General features: G+C 44.0%; 1 protein-coding gene and 1 pseudogene across 1 annotated transcript; both read right to left on the bottom strand.

The window, feature by feature from the left end:
- Window positions 1-392: 392 nt before the first annotated feature.
- Window positions 393-1568, bottom strand: LOC130493252 (zinc finger protein 665-like; the record flags this gene model as incomplete). Its single annotated transcript, XM_056866954.1, has 1 exon — window positions 393-1568. A coding segment is annotated over one exon (1176 nt), but the record flags the coding sequence as incomplete, so codon positions are not given.
- A 10625-nt stretch (window positions 1569-12193) lies between these two features.
- On the bottom strand, window positions 12194-20760 carry LOC130488438 (zinc finger protein 665-like; annotated as a pseudogene).
- Window positions 20761-23704: the final 2944 nt, after the last annotated feature.

Here is a 23704-nt window from a genome sequence, read left to right as displayed (position 1 = left end):
TAATATTCCAGCTTGCAATCACCTTCCCCTTCCCACAACAGACACCTTGTGAGGTAGGTGGGGCTGAGACAGCTTGACTAGCCCAAGGTCACCCAGCTGGCTTCATGTGTAGGAGCAGTTTTTTTGGAACTGTTTTTTTCCAACCTCTGGCAAGTGGAATATACTGAAAGTCTCCAAGAAATACCAGTTCATAAAATTGAACAGAACTCGCCTTCTCTTGGTCAAGTCCAATAAAATGAAAAAACAAACCAAAACAACTCCTATTTGATGGTATACTGGGTTCAACAACTGAACTACCTTGCATATGTAACTGCCAACTTCTCTGTATGAATCCTTCCATGTCTACCTAGGTGGCTATTATGAGAGAAGCATTTCCCACACTCCAAGCATTTCTATAGCTTCTCCCCTGTATGAATCCTTCCATGTCTAGTTAGGTGGCAATTACGAGAGAAGCATTTTCCACACTCCAAGCATTTATATGGCTTCTTCCCTGTGTGAACCCTTTGATGTACTCTTAGGTGGGCATTTTGAGAGAAGCATTTCCCACACTCCAAGCATTTATATGGCTTCTCCCCTGTATGGATTTTTTTATGGGCAGTTAAGGAGACATTCCAAGAGAAGCACTTTCCACAGTCCAGGCATTTATATGGCTTCTCCCCTGTATGAACCCTTTCATGTGAAGTTAGGTTGCCATTATGAAAGAAGCATTTCCCACACTCCAAGCATTTATATGGCTTCTCCCCAGTGTGAACCCTTTGATGTATTTTTAGGTGGTCATTTTGAGAGAAGCATTTCCCACACTCCAAACATTTATATGGCTTCTCCCCTGTATGAATCCTTTCATGTTTAGTTAGCTTGCTATTATGACGGAAGCACTTTCCACATTCCAAGCATTTATATGGCTTCTCCCCTGTATGAATCCTTTCATGTGAAGTTAGGTGGCTATTATGAAAGAAGCATTTCCCACACTCCAAGCATTTATATGGCTTCTCCCCAGTGTGAACCCTTTGATGTATTCTTAGGTGGGAATTTTGAGAGAAGCATTTCCCACACTCCAAGCATTTATATGGCTTCTCCCCTGTATGCATCCTTTCATGTGAAGTTAAGTGGCTATTATAAAAGAAGCATTTTCCACATTCCAAGCATTTATATGGCTTCTTCCCTGTATGAATCTTTCCATGTGTAGTTAGGTGGCTATTACGAGTGAAGCATTTCCCACACTCCAAGCATTTATATGGCTTCTCCCCTGTATGAATCCTTTCATGTGAAGTTAGGTCGCTATTTTGAGAGAAACATTTCCCACACTCCAAGCATTTATATGGCTTTTCCCCTGTGTGAACCCTTTGATGTATTCTTAGGTGGGCATTTTGGGAGAAGCATTTCCCACACTCCAAGCATTTATATGGCTTCTCCCCTGTATGGATTTTTTTATGTGCAGTTAAGGAGAAATTCCAAGAGAAGCACTTTCCACAGTCCAGGCATTTACATGGCTTCTCCCCTGTGTGAACCCTTTGATGTATTCTTAGGTGGGCATTTTGAGAGAAGCATTTTCCACATTCCAAGCATTTATATGGCTTTTTGTCTTTTTCCACAATTCTCCTTTCAGATGCCATCTCACACACCATCTCCCTCACATCTGCAACTGAAAGAGAGAGGCAGAAATCAAATAAGAATGAAAATGTGCAAATACTAGTTAGCACATGGGTGTTAAACATATTGACTGTGGGCCAACTCCGGTCCACGAGCCAGCTGAGACAGTTACCCACGACACTGGGCTGGCAAGCGTCCCTGAGTGATGTACTAAAAGGAATGACAGGATTGCCAATTGGAAACAATTGGAGAGGCTTGAAGGCCCGCTAGAGAGAAGAGGAGCCAGGAATGCCAACTGAACTGCATGGGCTCCATTGAAATACATTACAGCACAGGAATCATGTGTAGGAAATAAATCTAGTTCACCAGATTAGCCTCCGTGATTTTAGGAGCAGAAATCACGCATAGGAAACAAATCTAGTTCACCAGATTAGCCACCGCCGCTCATGTGGAGGAGTGGGGAATCAAACCCATTTCTCCAAATCAGAGCCTACTGCTCCATATTGAAGTGTGTTCAGAAATTCAAGAGGGCCAAAGGAAGCTGCCACCCCCTCCGTTCTCTTCTGTGTTCATAATAAAAGGGAAAAAGGTCCTTACCCAGAGAGGCCACTGTCTCGTAATTTTCCTTCATCACATCCCAGTAGAGTTTCCTTTGACCTGGATCCAGGAGAGTCCATTCTTCCTCCGTGAAGAACACGGCTACCTCCGTAAATGACACTGGAGATCTCTGAAAAGAGGGAAATATGGCCTAGTTTATCACTGATTCCTGCCCCCAACATTCAGGAAAGAAAGAAGGATCCCATCAGACACCCAGTTGATTAAAAGAATGCAATACATTAAAGCAAGAGCAAGGCAAATTGCATTCGTTTTTTGAGCCTCTGACAAGTATAATACACTGAAAGTTTCCACGAAAGAGAAATTCAGGAAATTGCAGAGAACTGGGCTTCTCTTGGCCAAGTCCAATTAAATGTTTAAAGAATACCATATTTGACTGACTACCGCTGTTTACTATCTTGCACATTTAACCTCTGAAACACAGAGAAATTATGTTTCCAGAGACGTTTTCTGCTTTGAACATTTTTGTCCGCAGAGGCAGTCCATGTTACTTTAAAGCTTGCCTCCGACTCTCTAAACATAAACTGGTTTAATTAAGGCCATTGTGTCTTTTGCTCTGTTTTGTCCCTAAACGAACCCAAACCCCATTCACTCTGTGGGGCTTGGTGGGGGAAGAGATGCCGGCACGAAACACCCAGCACAAACCTGCAGCCTCAGAGACCTTTCCAGATACCTGTGAATGGTGGAATGGCTGCAGCTTGTACAACACACCCTTCAACTGCAAGCAACCTAAATCATCTAAATGATTTTGGGATTTCACACTCAAGCAATGGTATACAACAACAAAAAATCTTGTAGAAAAATTAGTAAGTGGAAGGATATTTTTATCTATAATAAAATGAAAAGTAGGAGCACCAAAACTGGCATGAGATTCAGGATGACTGTGGGAGTTGTGATGCCAGAAATTATGGAAATCACAATATGCTGGCCCAGATTACCTCCACAATATCCCTGTGTTATTAGGAGCGGAAGCAACACTTGCCAGAAGTCAGGAAGAAGGAGGGCAGAACAGACAGGGAGGGTGAATTAGATCCTCTCCGTTACAAAACAAACCGTCAGATCAGCTGCCTGTTCAGAGGTCTTCTTGAGGATGATGCTTGTGGGAATCACATTCCAGAGGACACAACAATTGGGACTTAAAACGCTTCCACTAGAGGAGTAAAATATGTTTGGGGGTTAGCCTGTGCAGCGTGCAAAAAGCACTATTGTAAGCGTAACGACCTACAGGGGCCAAAAAGAACAGAAAATGAACCCTGCTGGATCAGACCAGGGGACTATCTAGCGATTAACAATCAAATCAACCCAGGCTGGTTGCACAGAACAAATTCAAGGGAGTGAAAACACAAGCACACTCACCATGCACAGATCCTGCCTGGGAAGCCGCTCTCTCAGTGCTCCCTCTTTCTCTTTCCCTCCCATTCACACAGACTTCCCCTCCCCTAGTCATGATGTTGATGAAATCCTCAGCTCACCTTTCTTGCAGAGATGCAGGAGCCAAATTCTCCCTCCAGCCGGAGGAAATGAGAAAGAAGAGAGGCCCCGTGGAACTCCATATTCCACACACTTCTTTCTCTGCCTCCTGGAAAAACCAACCCATGGGTACCTAGGAAAGGCAAGGTTGACTTCTCTGGCGCATGCAAGTCCTTCTGGGAAATGTAGTTCCCTGCAATAAAACCCAAAACGACTAAAAAAACCCAAAGTATCGGGGAAAGCGGAAGAAAAGGTGTCGTTGTACGTTTGTGGCTCTGTAAGGCAGCTTCACATGTATATCAATAAATAAATCTTTGCTGTTTTATGAAACTACCCTGCTGTCCAAGTCCCTGAGGGGAAGGTTTATACCACAAGAACAAAAAGGAAAGAGTGTGGAACAGGGAAGACAGTAATAATGTGCCCTCCCCGCCCCCCCAAAAAGTCAGGACAAACATGGAAGGAACTGGAAAATCCGGGACTACCGAATCCCCAGACCCCACCCCCGGCCAAGTGCTTTTGGCACTGGAAGCGAGGGTTGATGGTGGAGGGCAACACCCATCAGAAAAGAAAGCCAGGAGGGGTCTCCAAACGGGACCCTCGCTTCAGGATGACGATGCGACTTGCAGGGCCAAAAAGGAACGGACTCAGACCATCCTGGCAAAGAGCAGCTCCAGAACATCCCTCCGCTATTTGCCAGGAAAGCAAAGGTTTACTCGCGAGAAGCCAAGAAACTGTCAGTGGTAGAGATGCGAGGGTGGAAAATCTCTACTCTCAGAAAAAACACGGGGAGGGGGGAGGGGGTAAAAATGTCCCTTGGAGCCAGTTAGGTTTAGTGGGTAGACTGTGGGAGAAGGATCTCGGAGGCCCAGGGCCAGATGCCACTTTGCCAATGAAAGCTGCTGGCTGACCTGGGGTCTGGCCCACGTTCTCAGCCTAACCTACCTCACAGGGTTGTGGTGAAGATAAAGTGGATAAAACAACAAATTAAGCCACTCTGGCTAACCACAAGGAGGAAAGGTGGTATGACATTTGTTTTTGTTTTGTTTTGTTATTTTATTTGTATTATAGAGGGTACCGGAAAAAAAAAAGGAAGGGGTAAATGTTATCATTATAAAAACAATACAGTCTTGTTAAATGATTTCTGATAGTGCATAATTACAGAGTATCTTTGGTTTGTCATACTTGCATCAAACTGCTTTCTAATGTTTTAAACATTCTTTTTCTGCTTGGCAGTTGGTTAAAATAGAAAGATATAGTACAAAGTTCGTAGTAATGTTTGAGCTTAGTTCGTTTAAATTAGCCGCATTTCATATGTATAAAAAGATGCCCACTTCTCATCGAATTGCTCAGTAGATTCACTAAGTTTGGGGTTTAATTCAAAAGTCATTTTGGCCATAGTTGCATATTCCAAAAGTTTTTCGTTCCAGTCATCAATTTCAGGTATGTGAGGTTGTTTCCAGGTTCTTGCTAAAGTTGTTCTGGCAGCTGTTGTAGCATATTTGAAGACATCATGCAATTTCAAAGGTAAATTTGACGGCACTATACTGAGTAGATAAAATTTTGAATCAAATGTAAACTTAACATCTAAGATCGTCTGTAATTCCCGATGAATTCTTTTCCAATATAGTTGTAGTTTTGGACACGTCCACCATACATGAAAGTAAGAGCCGTCTGACTCTTGACATTTCCAACATGCACCTTTTTTCCCTGGAGTTGTCATCTGGAAAAGCATATTAGGGGTCAAGTACCATCTGTAGAAGGTTTTATACCAATTTTCTTTCACTTCTTGACAGACAGTATATTTCAATTCGGAAAGACAAAGTTTTTCCCATAGGTCCATGTTGATCATTTCTCCAAAATTTTGCATCCACTTTATCATATTTGTTTTCACTTGTTCTTCTTCTGTATCATATTTCAGGAGAAGCTTGTATATTTTTCCTAAGACGTGTGATTCATTTTTGGATACTAACTGCTCAAATTCTGTTAATTCACGAAATGGTTGTGGGTATAAACAATCTTTTTGCAGATTGGACCTCAATTGTAGATATGTTAGCCGTGGTATGACATTTGTTATACATCTGATTTGGCCTACAGTTTGCCAGGAAAGAGAGCCAGCATGGTGTAATGGTTAAGAGTGATGGTTTGGAGCGATGGAGTCTGATCTGGAGAACCGGGTTTGATTCCTCACTCCTTCCTCATGAGTGGCGGAGGCTAATCTGGTGAACTGGGTTGGTTTCCCCACTCCTCCACACGAAGCCAGCTAGGTGATCTTGGGCTAGTCACAACTCTCTCAGCCCCACCTACCTCACGGGGTGTCTGTTGTGGGGAGGGAAGACAATTGCAAGCCGGTCTGATTCTGCCTTAAGCGGTAGAGAAAGTCGACATATAAAAACCAACTCTTCTTCATCTCTGAGACTGTTCCTTAGTACAGTCTTGCTCCACCTCTTTTGTCGGAAGGCAAAGCGAGACATGTAAACAGCGGGCTGAAAAATTCCTGGAGATCTGAGGTGCAGCCTAGGGAAAGGGGGCAGGGGAGGGGCCTCAGCAGAGTCTTAGGGCGTAGAGTCCAGCTTCCACATCAGCCATTTTTGCCAGGGATAGTGATCTGTGTAGTCTGGAGATCACTGTAATTCAGGATGAGCTCGGAGATCTCCAGGCCTCATCTGGAGGATGGCATCCCTAGAAAGAGCTGCTCAATCAGTATGAAAATTACCATTCAAAATCGCAAGCATGGGTCTAGTAATATAAAATGGTAACTGCAGCGAAATATGAGGTTGGGAAGCGTAGTGAGAAGGGGTGGGTTCCCATCGATACTAACTGGAAACTGGGCAGGGGTTCTTGGGAGGCCACCTGGGCCAGGATAACCTGGCCAGCGAAGAAGTCTTCTTGAGCACGATTGACAGTGGAACCATCCTGTACAGGAAGCATCTCGAGGAGGAAATTGCACTGAAAATACCATTACAGGACAAAAATATAGCTTAGCTAAACAGGACTTCAGCTGTTAACTCACGGAGGGCACAGTGGCCTTTACCCTATGAAGAAATACTGTGAGTGCAGCAAGCTTTGGGTTGGTGAAGGGAGTGAGCGGGTGGGGTCAAGTCTATATCAATAAAGCAGGGGTGGGGAACCTTTTTTCCGCCAGGGCCCATTTGGATATTTATAACATCATTCGCGGGCCATAAAAAATTATCAACTTAAAAATTAGCCGACCAATGCGTTTCTCCATGGCCTGGGTGGGAAAGGGTTAACACAGTTTCTTGGGTGGTCCTAGCAGCTCCATAGCTAATGACTCTTCTGCAAGGGCGGGGGGGAAGGTTCCTTTTCTCGATGAAGAAATACTGCAAGTGCAGCAAGCTTTGGGGTTGGTGAAGGGAGTGAGCGGGTAGGGTCAAGTCTATATCAATGAAGGGAACGGCCTTGCCAGTCTTTTTGTGGCGGCCATACCTCCTCAGGAAACAAGGCTAGGCTCTGGAAACGTGGCCACCAGCTTTGGGATGATTTTGGGAGGACAAAGTTCACTTCCTCTTTCTTCCAAATTTCCAGAGAAAGATTCCCTGAACTGCACAGCTGATATCAGAGAAGGGATCCCCCCCCACAAAAAAAAATCCTCGTTGGTCTCAGTTAACGATATTAAATTGTGGGCCTGATCCATGCCTGAGACTGCTCTGAGCTGGCCAAAGGAGAGCAGAACATTATGAAGAGAAGCATAGAATGATAGAGGTCATCTAGTCATCATACAAGCTATCTAGTCCAACCCCCTGCTCAGTGCAGGATCAGCCTAGAGCAGTTGACTCCCAAGTCCCCAATCATCACCTGGCACTTGGCTGCTTCGTCTTTTGCCTGGCTTCTCTTCTCCCACATACCACCTTCCTTCCTCACCATCTTTCTCACAAAATAGAACTGCTCATGATGACTCCCGTTTTCCCTCTGCCAAGATTTTGCCTGCAACTTTCCAGGAAGCCCAGCCAATTCCACCCCAAAGGGTGGTGCCTCAGGAGGGTCTCAGGCAGGAGCCTTTCCCAGCCCTGCCAACCAACATCTTCCTGCCTTAACCCTAAATGCCAGCACTAAACTCCAGACTTTTGAGATGCAGGACAGGAGCTCTGCCACTGAGCGAGGGCCCCTCCTCTGGCCTAGTCAAATCAACAAGGCCATTCCTCCTCTCCTCCCATTAGCCTCAGCCCCTGAAACATGGAAAAGACAGAGAAGAAAACAGGAGTCATAGAGACGTGTTAGGAGGAACATGACTCTCCCACTCAGAAACCTCTTTATCAACAAATTTCTCTTTACAGTATGAAATGTTGATGCTTTCTTTTTCAGATGCTGTTAAATTCCCAGATGTGGGACCTCTGCCCGTTCCTCTGTGGCAAACACAACTGTGTCCAGAAATTCAAGAGGGCCAAAGGAAGCTGCTACCCCTCCCTTCTCTTATGCGTTCATAGTAAAAAGGAAAAGATCCTTACCCAGAGAGGCCACGGTCTCATAATTTTCCTCCATAACTTCCCAGAAGAGTTTTCTTTGGCCTGGATCAAGCAGAGCCCATTCCTCCTCCGTGAAGAACACGGCCACCTCCTCAAGAGACACTGGGGATCTCTGCAAGAGGAAAAGATGGCCCAGTTGAACATCGATTCCTGTCCCCAAGTACTCAAGAAAGAAGAATCCCATTGGTCAGTCAAACTGAGAGCAATCAAAAGTGGAACCGGTTTTTCCCAACTTCTGGCAAGTGGAATATACTGAAAGTCTCCAAGAAATACCAATTCATAAAATTGCACAGACCTCTCCTTCTCTTGGTCAAGTCCAATAAAATGAAAAAACAAACCCAAACAACTCCTATTTGATGGTATACTGGGTTCAACAACTGAACTACCTTGCATATGCAACGGCCAACTTCAGAAGAGGCGTTCTGTGTTACTCATAAGCTTACATCCAGCTCTGCAAACATAAAATGGCGTAGTGGTTAAGAGCAACTGGTTGGAGCGGTGGATTCTGATCTGGAGAACTGGGTTTGATCTGGAGAACTGGGTTTGATCCCCCATTCCTCCCCGTGAGCGGAGAAGGCTAATCTGGGGAACTGGATTGTTTCCCCACTCCTCCACATGAAGCCGGCTGGGTGACTTTGGGCTAATCACAGCTCTCTCAGCCCCACCTACCTCACAGAGTGTCTGTTGCTAGGAGGGGAAGGGAAGGTGATTGTAAGCCGGTTTGATTCTTCCTTAAGTGGTAGGGAAAGTCCATGTGAGCGGAGGACGCTAATCTAGGGAACTGGAGTTTCCCACTCCTCCACATGAAGCCAGCTGGGTGACCTTGGGCTAGTCACAGCTCTCTCGGCCCCACCTATCTCACAGGGCGTCTGTTGTTAGGAGGGGAAGGGAAGGTGATTGTAAGCCGGTTTGATTCTTCCTTAAGTGGTAGGGAAAGTTGGCATATAAAAACCAACATTTCTTCTAATGAAATCCATCCTGCCTTCTGTTCTCTTTTTCCCCTAACAATCCCAGGCCATGTGATCCTTCAGGGATGGGAAGGGGAAAGATGCAGGGTAAAGAACATCCAGCACAAACTACCTGAGAGACCGTTTCAGATATTTGCGCACTGCGGAATCACTGCCTTTTTTGGAAGGGCACCTTTCAACTGCAAGCCGGTTACTGCATCGTCTCAACAGATTTAGAATTTCATATAACAGAAACAGTTTCAGGCAATGATTACCATACTGCAGAAGATTTACAAAATGGGAGGGGATTACCGGTATTTTTACATATACCAACAAAATGAACATTGGGAATATCAAAATGGCACCAGAATCATATTGATTGTAGGAGTTGCAATGCAAAAACGCAAGGAACGGAAGAAGAACAAGAAGAAAAAGAGTTGGATTTTATATGCCGACTTTCTCTACCACTTAAGGGAGAATCAAACCGGCTTACAATCACCTTCCCTTCCCCTCAACAGACACTCTGTGAGGCAGGTGGGGCTGAGAGAGCCCTAAGAGAGCTGTGACTGGCCCAAGGACACCCAGCTGGCTTCATGTGTAGGAGTGGGGAAACCAACCCGGTTCACCAGATCAGAGTCCACTGCTCCAAACCACCGCTCTTCACCACGACACCAGGCTGGCTCAGAGAAAAGAAAATCCATCCAATACTCTGCAGTGGAGGCGATGGTTGACTCTCCAGAGGCCGGATAGGCAGGGAGCGGGAATTAGATCCACTCTTCTCACAAACCAGCTGCCAGTTCGGAGGTCTCCTGGAGGATGATGCTCGTGGGGATCCTGCACCGGAGAAAGCAACGCTGTGCACGGAAAATGCAATGAGCAAAATATGTTGGCCAAACGCCAGAGCCACCGGGGTGGGGGGCAGTGAGGGTCCAGGAGCCCTGCTGGGTCAGATCCAGGGTCCGTCCAGCTGCTGACCCTGAAATAAACTCAGGCTGGTTGCAGGAAACATCTCCAAGGGGGAGGGAAACTAGACTCCCCCCACCCCATGCCCAGATCCTGCCCGGGGAAGGCTCTCGGTGCTCCCTCCGGCCCCCTCTCCCTCTTTTCCTCCGGTTCACACGTGTCTTCTCTCCCCTCCCTTCTTCTTGCCCAAGATCTTTGATGCATGAAACCCTCCACTGACTCACCTCCCCTGCAGACGTGCAAAAGCCAGATCCTCCCTCCAGCCTGCGGGAGCCAGAAAGGAGAGAGACCCCGAGGGGCTCCATTGCCCACAATGGTCCTCCTCCCTCTCTGAGAAGAGCCGCCCCATCCAACACGTGGGAATGGCAGGGTTGAGATCAATGGTGCTCGCAAGGCCTTGTGGGAAATGTAGTTCCCTGCAACAACCAGACCTAGAGGGAGGAACAGAACAGAAGTCTTTGGAAAGAGGGGGAGCAGCTTCCTCTGACGGCCCCACTGCATAAGAGACCAGCTGGAGAGATGCTGAAATCCTTTCCCCCCCAAAGTCTTTAGGGTTTGTTGCAGCACTTTGTTGCAGCTCTGGCTGGGGGACCCAGGAAGACACACGAAGCTGCCTTCGACTGAATCAGACCCTCTTTGGTCCATCAAAGTCAGCATTGTCTACTACTCAGACTGGCAGCGACTCTCCAGGGTCTCAGGCAGAGAGGGGTCTTTCACATCACCTACTTGCTTCGTCCCTTTGACTGGAGATGCTGGGGATTGAACCTGGGACCTTCTGCATGTCGAGCAGATTCTCTACCACTGAGCCACAGCCCCCCAACCCACCCCCCTGGCTCTTCTGGGGCTGCGTGGGGGGGGGGGAAGGGGGCAGCCGCCTTCTACTGAATCAGACCCTCTTTGGTCCATCAAAGTCAGCGAGACAGCCACGGAAAAGTCTGCTGCAGTCCAAGACTGTGTGTTGAGTCAGTGGGGGGAAAGCCATGGTGAATGGTAAAGGGGACTGGATGGAAGCCCTGTTCTCCTGACTCCGTGAAACGACCAGATCAGCACCGAATGTTGACGCGTGTCATGTCTTAGCATGGAACTACTAGGGTAAAAGTTCATTCCCCAGTCCAATCGGGGCTCAGTCTTTATGCTTGTTAAGGCGGCTGAGCCGCAGCTGCAATAAAACTGTTTTCTCGACTAATGGTCTGGGGTCTCTCTCCTCCACAAACCTCCGCTTTGCTGCAACATCAGCAATGTCTACTCAGACTGGCAGCGGCTCTCCAGGGTCTCAAGCAGAGGTCTTTCACATCACCTACTTGCTTAGTCCCTTTGACTGGAAATGCCGGGGATTGAACATGGGACCTTCTGCATGCCGAACAGATGCTCTATAGCTGAGCCACACACACACGCCCCAAAGATTTGGGGATGGATCCTGAGGATAGGGACATCAATAGGGCAGCCAGGTCCCTCTTCGCTATGGGCAGGAGATTTTTGGGGTGGAACGTGAGGAGGGTGGGGTTTGGCAGGGGAGGGACTTCAATGCCATAGAGTCCAATTGCCAAAGCAGCCTTTTTCTCCAGGTGAGCTGATCTCGATCGGCTGCAGATCAGTTGTAATAGCAGGAGATCTTTTGCTATTACCTGCAGGTTGTAGGGAAAAGGCACCTCTATGCTAGTACCTGAGGTTGGGAAATCTGCATAGATGCAAAGATGTATAAACCAAGTGCAAGCTTTTTTTTATAATGCTACACAATAACACAACACATGACAATTATGAACACAAATATAACACACGCAACAAGAATATGTGCATCACCAACAAGCAGTCCAAGACCAACACATATGATCCAAAAGTTACACAGTCCTTCAAAAGGTAAGTATTCAGCAATTCCTTGAAAAGGTAAATGTATACTGTCCACAGTGGTCCCACGAAGTTTTCCACATCCTGGCAGGTCAGCCACTTCAACTGGTATCCTGCATCCCAAGTTTGATGGGATGGCTCTTTGCTTGTGTGAATCTTCTGGTGTAAAATAACGCTTCAACTCTGACTGAACCTTTTTCCACACTTCACGCTTTCATGTGGTTTCTCACTTGTGTGAACCTTTTGATGTCTAGTTAGGCTGCCATTCTCAGAGAAGTACTTTCAACACACCAAGCATTTATATTGCTTCTCCCCTGTATGAATCCTTTGATGTTTCATTAGGCCGCGATTGTCAGAAAAGCACTTTCCACACTCCAAGCATTTATATGGCTTCTCTCCTGTATGAATCCTTTCATGTGAAGTTAGGTGGCTATTATGAGAGAAGCATTTCCCTCACTCCAAGCATTTATATGGCTTCTCCCCTGTATGAATCCTTTCATGTTCAGTTAGGTGGCTATTATGAGAGAAGCATTTTCCACACACCAAGCATTTATATGGCGTCTCCCGTGTGAACCCTTTGATGTCTAGTTAGTTTGCTATTCTCAGAGAAGCACTTTCCACACTCCAAGCATTTATATGGCTTCTCCCCTGTATGGATTTTTTTATGGGAAGTTAAGGAGAAATTCCTAGAGAAGCACTTTCCACAGTCCAGGCATTTATATGGCTTCTCCCCTGTATGAATCCTTTCATGTGAAGTTAGGTTGCTATTATCAGAGAAGCACTTTCCACACTGCAAACATTTATATGGCTTCTCCCCTGTATGAATCCTTTCATGTGAAGTTAGTTGGCTATTCCAATAGAAGCCCTTTCCACACTCCAAGCATTTATATGGCTTCTCCCCCGTGTGAACCCTTTGATGTCTATTTAGTTTGCTATTATGAAAGAAGCATTTCCCACACTCCAAGCATTTATATGGCTTCTCCCCTGTATGGATTTTTTTATGGCAAGTTAAGGAGACATTCCTAGAGAAGCACTTTCCACAGTCCAGGCATTTATATGGCTTCTCCCCTGTATGAATCCTTTCATGTGAAGTTAGGCTGCTATTATCAGAGAAGCACTTTCCACACTGAAAACATTTATATGGCTTTTCCCCAGTATGAACCCTTTCATGTAAAGTTAGATGGCTATTGCTATAGAAGCACTTTCCACACTCCAAGCATTTATATGGCTTCTCCCCTGTATGGATGTTTTTATGGATAGTTAAGGAGACATTCCAAGAGAAGCACTTTCCACAGTCCAGGCATTTATATGGCTTCTCCCCTGTATGAATCCTTTCATGTGAAGTTAGATGGCTATTCCTATAGAAGCACTTTCCACACTCCAAGCATTTATATGGCTTCTCCCCTGTATGGATTTTTTTATGGTTAGTTAAGGAGACATTCCAAGAGAAGCACTTTCCACAGTCCAGGCATTTATATGGCTTCTCCCCTGTATGAATCCTTTCATGTGAAGTTAGGTGGTTATTATGAGAGAAGCATTTTCCACACTCCAAGCATTTATATGGCTTCTCCCTTGTGTGAACCCTTTGATGTGTAGTTAGGCTGCCATTTCGAGAGAAGCACTTTCCACACTCCAAGCATTTATAGGGCTTCCCCCCGGATTGTATCCTTTCATGTTCTTTTTGTGCACGAATCCTGCTAAAGCTCTTTCTGTATTCCAAGCCTCCACATTTTTTCCAGCAGGTTGCAACATTATGAGAGGTTTTAACACTGAATTCGCAGCTGAGCCCTTTCCGATTCATGGGACCATTATGCCTTCTCTTCTTCTTACATATTACATTTTGGGCTGAGGCCTCAAGTTGATTTTTGCTCTGACAGGCAACCAAATCCTTCCTCGCCTTTTTCCTTCTGCGCTCTCGCACTGGTACTGCTTGATCTCCAGATTTTGCTTCTACCTGCAGATGGTTGTCTTTTTCCACAATTCTCCGTCCGGATGCCATCTCACACACGATCTCCCTCACATCTGCAACTGAAAGAGAGAGGCAGAAATCAAATAAGAATGAAAATGTGCAAATACTAGTTAGCACATGGGTGTTAAACATATGGACCGTGGGCCAGATCCGGCCCACGAACCAGCGGAGACAGTTACCCACAACACTGGGCTGGCAAGCATCTCCTGAGGGATGTACTAAAAGGAATGACAGCATTGCCCATTGGAAACAATCGGAGAGGCTTGAAGGCCGGCTAGAGAGAAGGGGAGCCAGGAATGCCAATTGAACTGATTGCCAATTGATTCCATTCAAATACATTACAGATGCAAAGAAAATGAGGGATGGATTTTTCATTAAGGTGTCTGGGCCCAGATAAGACTACTCTGGGATTGCAATGACAGCCTCCAGAGTGGAATGACAGCCCCAAGCAATCAAATTAGGGCTCTGGAGACTGCAATGAAAGGCCACAGAGAGGAATGTGGGTGCCTGGGAATAGGCTCAGTGCTCTGTGACTGGAATGCAAGGTCAGTGAGTGGAATGACAGCTCTGAGGAGTAGCAGAAGTGTTCTGGGAGTGGAATGACATTCACCCAGGAACAGAATCAGTGCTCTGGGACTGTCATGACAGGTCGCAGAGTGGAATGACAGCCCTAGGAAGAGAATCGGTGCTCTGTGACTGGAATGACAGACCCTTGTCCAGGCCCTATGAGAGGGGGGTTCAGCAGGTGCATCCCATAAGGGCCCCAAAGAAGGCCCAAAGGGAGCCCATTGGGAGTTTCCTGGAGTCAATAAAAAGTTTGCATATGAAGACTACTATTTATATCTTAGGTTGGCCTACATAGCATAGTTATATATATCCTTGTTGTTACATTACATTCGCAAGGTCTTCCATCAGAGGCAGAATGTACCAGTCAGAAGATGACGTGACTCTCCACGCTCCGGCCAGCCCGGCAGAATGTTTAGGCTGGTGGCTACTGTTGTAGTGGAAGGGCTGGTGCGCTAGTATGTTCAAAAACCATCTTTAAAGAGGAAATTTGGACAGTTAAGTGGAAGGTATGTTTTAATCCTTTTCCTTAATCGCTTTAGTGACATTAGGCTACAATTTCACAGATTTATTCACTTTAATATTGTGTAAGATTAGGCTCAGGATTTGTTGAAGCAATATGGCAATGATCAGAGCTGGTCAGGAATTAAATTTTCCTTTTTTAGATATAAAAGAAGAAATTATAAATCATCCATTGAAAATGTATCCTCACAAATCAGAAGCTCAGAAAAGAAAAAAAAGAACGAGAGGAACATGAAAAAGGGGGCAACGAAAGATCGTTCAAGTTGGATTAAGGGCGCCTTCAAAAAAATTCTCATTCAAGCCACCTATAGAACTAGAACGAGGAAAAACTCTTGAAAACCTGATCTCCAAACAAGGAGCAGTTGTTTCGGGTAGTAATGTACAGGATTTTGAAAAGGAGACATGCAGAAAATGACAAAAATGAGCTGAAAGAAACAGAAATGCAGGCTCAGGTGGAAGCGAGCTTGGAAAATGAGAAGAATACCATAGGCCTTGACATTGGTTGCATCACAACTGCGATTCCTTCTCAAAATGAAATAGAAAAGTATGTTACCAATGGTCACATCTCATTGCCAAAAGTATTCCCAAAAGTTTGTGTCAGTTTACGAATTCTTTTAACAATTCCAGCAACAGTAGCTTCTGAAGAGAAATCATTTAGCAAACTCAAGCTGATTAAGAATTTTTTTAAGGTCTACACAGTGTCTCGAGTCTTGTCGATTTGGCCAAGCTGAGTATTTTTTTTTTAATTTTTATAATAATTTTATTGGTTTTTATAATACAAATTTTCCATGATAGTAAACAACAATAAAAGCAATATGAAATTCAAAATTCTAACCCTATGTTGTTATAGTTTCTTAAATTCACAACAACAAAAAACAAATTAGAGGAAAATTTATGACTTCCCCATCACCTCTCTCCGCCTCTTAATAAAATATTCATCCCATCGTAATTGGTCTGATCTTAACTATCATAAATTCATTTAACTTTCATAAAACATCTTCTATTAATATAAACTATTATAACTCTTAATATTAATTGTGTCCTCTAGATCAGATTAATAAGTATTCTTCCATTTTCCCCAGTTTTAATTCATATTCACAATATTTCATCCAATCCTCCCATTCCCCTAAAAATCGAACATTGTCTTTTTCATTTAAAATAGCTGTAAGTTTTGCCATTTCCACCAATTCAAACATTTTCCCAATCCAGTCTTTTTTCTCGGGAATTTCTGCCCCCTTCCATTTTGCTGCATAAAGCAGTCTCGCAGCTGTTGTAGCATAGATCAAAAAAGTTCTTTGTATTAGCAAGTCGTCAGGTATCATACTTAATAGCATCATTTCTGGTGTTTTGGGTATATTTTTTTGTACTATTAGTCTCAGTTCATTGTATATCATATCCCAAAAATCTTTAGCTTTATCACAAGTCCACCACATATGGTAAAAGGAACCAATTTCCTTATTACATTTCCAACATTTAGGGGATGTCACTTTATATATCTTTGCCATCTTCTTGGGTGTTAAATGCCATCTATACATCATTTTATAAATGTTTTCTCGAATTGATTGCGCATTTATTCCTTTCAGATCTTTTGACCAGTCTTTCCCATTTATTTAAAGCAATATCATGTCCGATATTTTGAGCCCAGTCAATCATAGTTGGTTTAATTGTCTCCTGCTCACAATATAATGTTAAAAGTAGATTGTACATTTTAGAAATCAGTTTCAAATTGTTCTCTAGTAACATCTTGTGGAAAGGGGACTTTTCTTTAGAAAATCCATTTTTCATATCTTGTACAAAAACTGATTTAATCTGACAATATTGCAACCATTGTAAATCCTCTTTGAGAAATTGAAATTCCTTTAATGAACATTTTTTCCCCTCCCAATTAATTAATTCCTGGTAAATTATAAATTTGTCCGGTCTAAGTGGACGTAATGTTAACATTTCTTGCGGTGAAATCCACATCGGAGTTGTTGGTTCCAAAATATGTTTATATTTCATCCAGATGCGCAGTAGAGAGGACCTGATTATATGATTCCTAAATGATGCTTGTATCTTAATTTTGTCATACCATAAATAGCCATGCCATCCACTAATATTATTAAAGCCTTCAAGCTCCAGTAAACGTGTATTTGATAAGGTTATCCAGTCTTTTAGCCATGTTAAGGCTACCGCTTCAGCGTATTTGGCCAAGCTGAGTATTGAACCAAACATTGCCAGAACGATTTAATTTCAATGCTGTCATTAGAAATTTTCCACAATAAAGGCAAGGAAAGCTCATTTTTAAGTAAATACAAAGTCTGGTGTTTCTCTTTTGATTAGTAATTCTTTCATATAAATGCATTGCATAATTGTAGTATAAATAAAAGGATGTTCAAATGTGAATATTTTTTCTCCCGATCTGCATTGTAGCATATAAAGATGTTCAAACGTGCATTCTTCTCTCTGACCCCTCTTTTCATTCTTTATTATGTAGGAGGGAGCATAGGGGCAGAAGGCTTCAAATGTAGAAAATCAGTAAAGCGCTCCATTCTCACCTTCTATAAAAGATGGCTAATGGAGCAGGAAAGGGGCCCTGAAGTTTTGGGGGCACCACCTCATACAATTCCTCTCAGAGGCCCCACCCTGACCCAGAGTACAGGATGGGGTTTTCCACAGAGAGCCTACGGAGGGGGTGCTCTGGGTCAGCGATCAACAGAGTGGGCAAAAGTGTGCAGAGAACACATAATGGGAACATGGAGGTCAGGAAGGCAGCAGAACTGGACAGTGGCTCTGGAAGGGGGACAGGAGCAAGAACTCAGAAATCAATTCCAAGGAAGGTTTTCTGCCTTCAGAAACCTACACAGAGATTTTGGAATTTTCCATCCTCCATTTTCGCAGGATGTCCATGAGGTTCCAGAGGCGCTCCAGATGGAAATAACTGATGTGCAGTGTGATGCTGTGCTTAAGGATACATTTTCTGAAATTGGCATTAACAAATTTTACTAGTTTTGGGGCCCTAATTACCCCAAGCTTAAGGCTTTTGCTGCTAAAATTCTGTCTATGGTTGGGACAACATATACGTGTGCACAGCTCTTCTCTGTAATGAACATCAATAAATCAAAAGCACATTTTCTACTTAGAGACACACCTGACCAGCATACTCAAAATTGCTACAGAACAGGCTTTGACTCCAGATTTTGATGCAGTAGTTCAGACCAAGAGGTTTCTGTACGAGTGTTATTGTTTTAAGCACGTTTGTATTTTAAGGAAAAAAATATTATTGCCTGGCCCAACCAAATGACATTTATGTCATATCCAGCACTCCTAACGAATGAGTTCCACACCGCTGAGTTAGCATGTACAGTCAGTGGTCAATGGTATTTTCTACAACAAATGTCTGAGGCCTGGAACAACCTCAGCAATATTTAACCACACACCAGGATCACTTGGAAAAGGAGAAATGGGTGACCAAAGGAAGAGGGAAGGATTTCTGGCTTCTGTTGCACAAAGGTGCTCGAGACCACATGAAGTTTCATACATTTTCTGGTGTTTATGTCGGGAACACACAACAACAGAATAGGAAAAGAAATGCTTGTTAAAAATAATTTTTGTTAAAAATGATTAAAATATGAAATAGAAGAGTTGGTCTTTATACGCCCACTTTCTCCACCACTTGCAATCACCTTCCCCTCCACACAAGAGACACCTTGTGAGGTAGGTGGTCAGAGAGAGTGTGACTAGCCCAAGGTCCCCCAGCTGGCTTCATGCGTTGGAGCAGGGAAAGAAATTTAGTTCACCAGATTAGCCTCCGCCGCTCATGTGGTGGAGTGGGGAATTAAACCCGTTTCTCCAGATGAGAGCGTACCGCTCCAAATGGAGGTGTGTTCTGAAATTCAAGAGGGCCCAAGGAAGCTGCCACCCCCTCCGTTCTCTTCTGTGTTCATAATAAAAGGGGAAAAGGTCCTTACCCAGAGAGGCCACTGTCTCGTAATTTTCCTTCATCACATCCCAGTAGAGTTTCCTTTGACCTGGATCCAGGAGAGTCCATTCTTCCCCCATGAAGAACACGGCTACCTCGGTAAATGACACTGGAGATCTCTGAAAAGAGGGAAATATGGCCTAGTTTATTGGTTCTTGTAGGTTATCCGGGCTGTGTAACCGTGGTCTTGGAATTTTCTTTCCTGACGTTTCGCCAGCAACTGTGGCAGGCATCTTCAGAGGATTAACACTGTCCTTCAGTGTTAATCCTCTGAAGATGCCTGCCACAGTTGCTGGCGAAACGTCGGGAAAGAAAATTCCAAGACCACGGTTACACAGCCCGGATAACCTACAAGAACCAATGAACTCTGACCGTGAAAGCCTTCGACAATATTATGGCCTAGTTTATCACTGATTCCTGCCCCCAACATTCAGGAAAGAAAGAAGGATCCCATCAGACACCCAGTTGATTAAAAGAATGCAATACATTAAAGCAAGAGCAAGGCAAATTGCATTCGTTTTTTGAGCCTCTGACAAGTATAATACACTGAAAGTTTCCACGAAAGAGAAATTCAGGAAATTGCAGAGAACTGGGCTTCTCTTGGCCAAGTCCAATTAAATGTTTAAAGAATACCATATTTGACTGACTACCGCTGTTTACTATCTTGCACATTTAACCTCTGAAACACAGAGAAATTATGTTTCCAGAGACGTTTTCTGCTTTGAACATTTTTGTCTGCAGAGGCAGTCTGTGTTACTTTAAAGCTTGCCTCCGACTCTCTAAACATAAACTGGTTTAATTAAGGCCATTGTGTCTTTTGCTCTGTTTTGTCCCTAAACGAACCCAAACCCCATTCACTCTGTGGGGCTTGGTGGGGGAGAGATGCCGGCACAAAACACCCAGCACAAACCTGCAGTCTCAGAGACCTTTCCAGATACTTGCAGATGGTGGAATGGCTGCAGCTTGTACAACACACAACCCTTCAACTGCAAGCAACCTACTGAATCATCTAACTGATTTTGGGATTTCACATTCAAGCAATGGTATATAACATCAATAAAGTCTTATAGATAAAAATATCCCCCCCGCTTACTAATTTTTCTCCAACAATAAAATGAAAAGTAGGAGCATCAAAACTGGCATGAGATTCAGGATGACTGTGGGAGTTGTGATGCCAGAAATTATGGAAATCTCAATATGCTGGCCCAGATTACCTCCAGAATATCCCTGTGTTATTAGAAGTGGAAGCAAAGTTTCACTTGCAAAAAGCCAGGAAGGTGGAGGGCGACACAGACAGGGAGGGTGAATTAGATCCCCTCGTTACAAAACAAACCGTCAGATCAGCTGCCCATTCAGAGGTCTTCTTGAGGATGATGCTTGTGGGAATCACGTTCCAGAGGACACAACAATTGGGACTTAAAACGCTTCCACTAGAGGAGTAAAATATGTTTGGGGGTTAGCCTGTGCAGCGTGCAAAAAGCACCATTGTAAGCGTAATGACCTACAGGGGCCAAAAAGAACAGAAAATGAACCTTGCTGGATCAGACCAGGGGACTATCTAGCGATTAACAATCAAATCAACCCAGGCTGCTTGCACAGAACAAATTGAAGAGAGTGAACATACAAGCACACCCACCATGCACAGATCCCGCCTGGGAAGCCGCTCTCTCAGTGCTCCCTCTTTCTCTTTCCCTCCCATTCACACAGACTTCCCCTCCCCTATTCATGATGTTGATGAAATCCTCAACTCACCTTTCTTGCAGAGGTGCAGGAGCCAAATTCTCCCTCCAGCCGGAGGAAATGAGAAAGAAGAGAGGCCCCGTGGAACTCCATATTCCACACACTTGCTTCTCTGCCTCCTGGAAAAACAAACCCATGGGTACCTAGGAAAGGCAGGGTTGACTTCTCTGGCGCATGCAAGTCCTTCTGGGAAATGTAGTTCCCTGCAACAAAACCCAAAACGACTAAAAAACCCAAAGTATTGGGGAAAGCGGAAGAAAAGGTATCGTTGTATGTTTGTGGCTCTGTGGGGCAGCTTCACATGTATATCGATAAATAAATCTCTGCTGTTTTATGAAACTACCCTGCTGTCCAAGTTCAATACAAAACTGACCTCACAGCAGCGACCCAACGTCTGCACACTTTCTACCCTAAAAACATCTTGTCACTGTGGGGAAGGTTTATACCACAAGAACAAAAAGGAAAGGGTGTGGAACAGGGGAGAGAGTAATAATGAGCCCTCCCACCCCCAAAAGAAGGCAGGCCAAACATGGAAGGAACCCCAGATCCCACCCCCTGCCAAGTTCTTTTGGCACTGGAAGCGACGGTTGATGGCGGAGGGCAGAACTCATCAGAAAAGGAAGCCAGGAGTCCGGTAGTTGAGCTGATCCCGGCGCTTGTCTCTTGAGAAGCTCTCAAGAGAATCCAAGATATGCTCTAATTGGAGTGATGTATTTCACTCCAACCCAGTCCTAATTAGTGGAGTGGGATACAGGAATTCCTCTGCTGCCTGAAGATAGCAGTTTGACGCCCATACTCTCCAAGGGAGCTTTCTTAAGTCCCCTGGAGGTGTGGAGACAGTCCTGCCTGGCATTGAGGGGAGAAGCATCGCCGTGAGCGTTTTCTTTGGCGTCTGGCCAGGATCTCCACCACCTATTACCAACTTATCAACTAATTAACGAACAAATACCTCACTATCTGAAGTCTATGTGAGTAACAAGAATACTTTCGCTTTTATTGGGAATAGAAGAGCATCCTGGCTGTTAGAAATAATTGGAAACTCCGACCTCTTCCCCCCCCCCAATCAAAAAACTGACTGGCTGAGACAAGACATTGGATAAAGCAGTAAAGAAGTTATAAATTTGGGTAGACTAAACAATTGACTTTTTGATGGACGTGACAAATACCTATTAGACTCTGTGACGGTTGAGGGAAAGGAAGCACTAAAACCCTCCCCTCCCTTGATCACAATACCTTTCCGGGTTAGGAAGATCAGCCTGCCACGTACTCAAAATTGAAATGCCTGTCGACTCTGCAGAAGGGAAGTAGAGAACTACGCATGACCAGAAACTCCTTCGATGCATCCAATAAAAGGCTTATACTAAAAACTACGATAAAGGGGAAGACGGAAGGTCCGTAGCTGCATCATATCTGGCTGACTTCCTGTTCACAGTGATTGTGTTTGATAAAAGTTATCAGTCTACCCATACCCTGGAGAAAATGGAAAAAATCCAAGATCTGTTTGCCCAGCAGTACGAGGCCTCTGCCAGATGGTATCAACAAATGTTAAAAAAACAGGAGCAGCTGGCAAAGCAGATAGAATGGATGGCTGTTACAATGAATGTTGATATCCAGTCACCTACCCAAAAAATAAATGAGGAAGACCTTAATGGTTCTATAGAATTGCCACTTGATGACAAGAGAGAAGAAACACAGAGGATACACTCAGATGAAATGGGAAATTTCAATAAGCAAAGTGTGAAAATCCTGCTACCAACAATGGATTTGACAGTGAAGGACTTGGATTTGTGTCTCTATAACCTGCCTGAGGAAATCTTGAATATACGCTTGGAATACCTAATGAGCAAGACAATTGGAACTGACAAGACTTTTTTATTTGAATGTGGGATGGAGCAGACTGGATCTACTATGAAGACCATCAGTATGCAGAAGAGACTTCAATAATGACCTCCAAGGATGATTTTCGATGCCTATTGCTATTGGAGGCAAGAAGGAAACGCTGGAAATTCCGAGAGAAGAGACTAATACAAAAGAGGGGTCTTTCTTGGTGACATGATTAAAGGGAATGGATTAAAGGGACTGGTTTAAATGGAAAGAGAATCATAATTGATTTTGATTTATTAGAATATTAATGCTTTAAATAAAGAATGGGCGAATCTTGTTGGAAATTATATACTTCTTTTAATGAATAGAAAGATGTTGGGTAAAAAAAAATCTTTTTTTTATTATTATATAAATACCTAGCGATAATCTAGAATTTTTTGGGAGTAAGGAGGTGTGGAGAACTTATTGTGGAAATTATTTTCTGATGGATCAATTTAAAGGATAAATTTTGATTTAATCCCATGTATGTATTTTGTATAATGGCTAACTAGGATACCATAAGATTTGTATTAGATAAAACAGGGAAAGGATAAATTTTTTATATAGATGGGGATTATGCTGTCAGCAAAAGTACTTACAATTTATTTTCAGACGGAAGAAAGTGAACGGGGAGTCATTTTTATTTGTATTAGACATTTTATTAGACTTTAATTTACATTTACTATTTTTTTTAATATTCAGTAGTGATGTATGTATGAGGTATTAAATGAGAAAATAATAAAAATTCTTTAAAAAAAGAAAAAAGAAAAGGAAGCCAGGAGGGGTCTCCAAACGGGCCCCTCACTTCAGGATGACGATGCGACTTGCAGGGCCAAAAAGGAACGGAATCAGACCGTCCTGGCAAAGAGCAGCTCCAGAACATCCCTCCGCTATTTGCCAGGGAAGCAAAGGTTTACTCAGGAGAAGCCAAGAAACTGTCAGTAGTAGAGACACGAGGGTGGAAAATCTCCACTCTCTGGAAAAACACGAGGGGTAGGGGGTGAAAATGTCCCTCGGAGCCAGTTAGGTTCAGTGGGTAGACTGTCAGAGAAGGATCTCGGAGGCCCAGGGCCAAATGGCCACTTTGCCAATGAAAACTGCTGGCTGACCTGGGGCCTGGCCCACGTTCTCAGCCTAACCTTCCTCACAGGATTGTGGTGAAGATAAAGTGGAT

Source organism: Euleptes europaea, chromosome 1 (assembly GCF_029931775.1).
Source record: "Euleptes europaea isolate rEulEur1 chromosome 1, rEulEur1.hap1, whole genome shotgun sequence".
In the NCBI taxonomy this organism is placed as follows: Eukaryota; Metazoa; Chordata; class Lepidosauria; order Squamata; family Sphaerodactylidae; genus Euleptes; species Euleptes europaea.
This window is presented reverse-complemented; position numbering and strand designations above follow the sequence as displayed.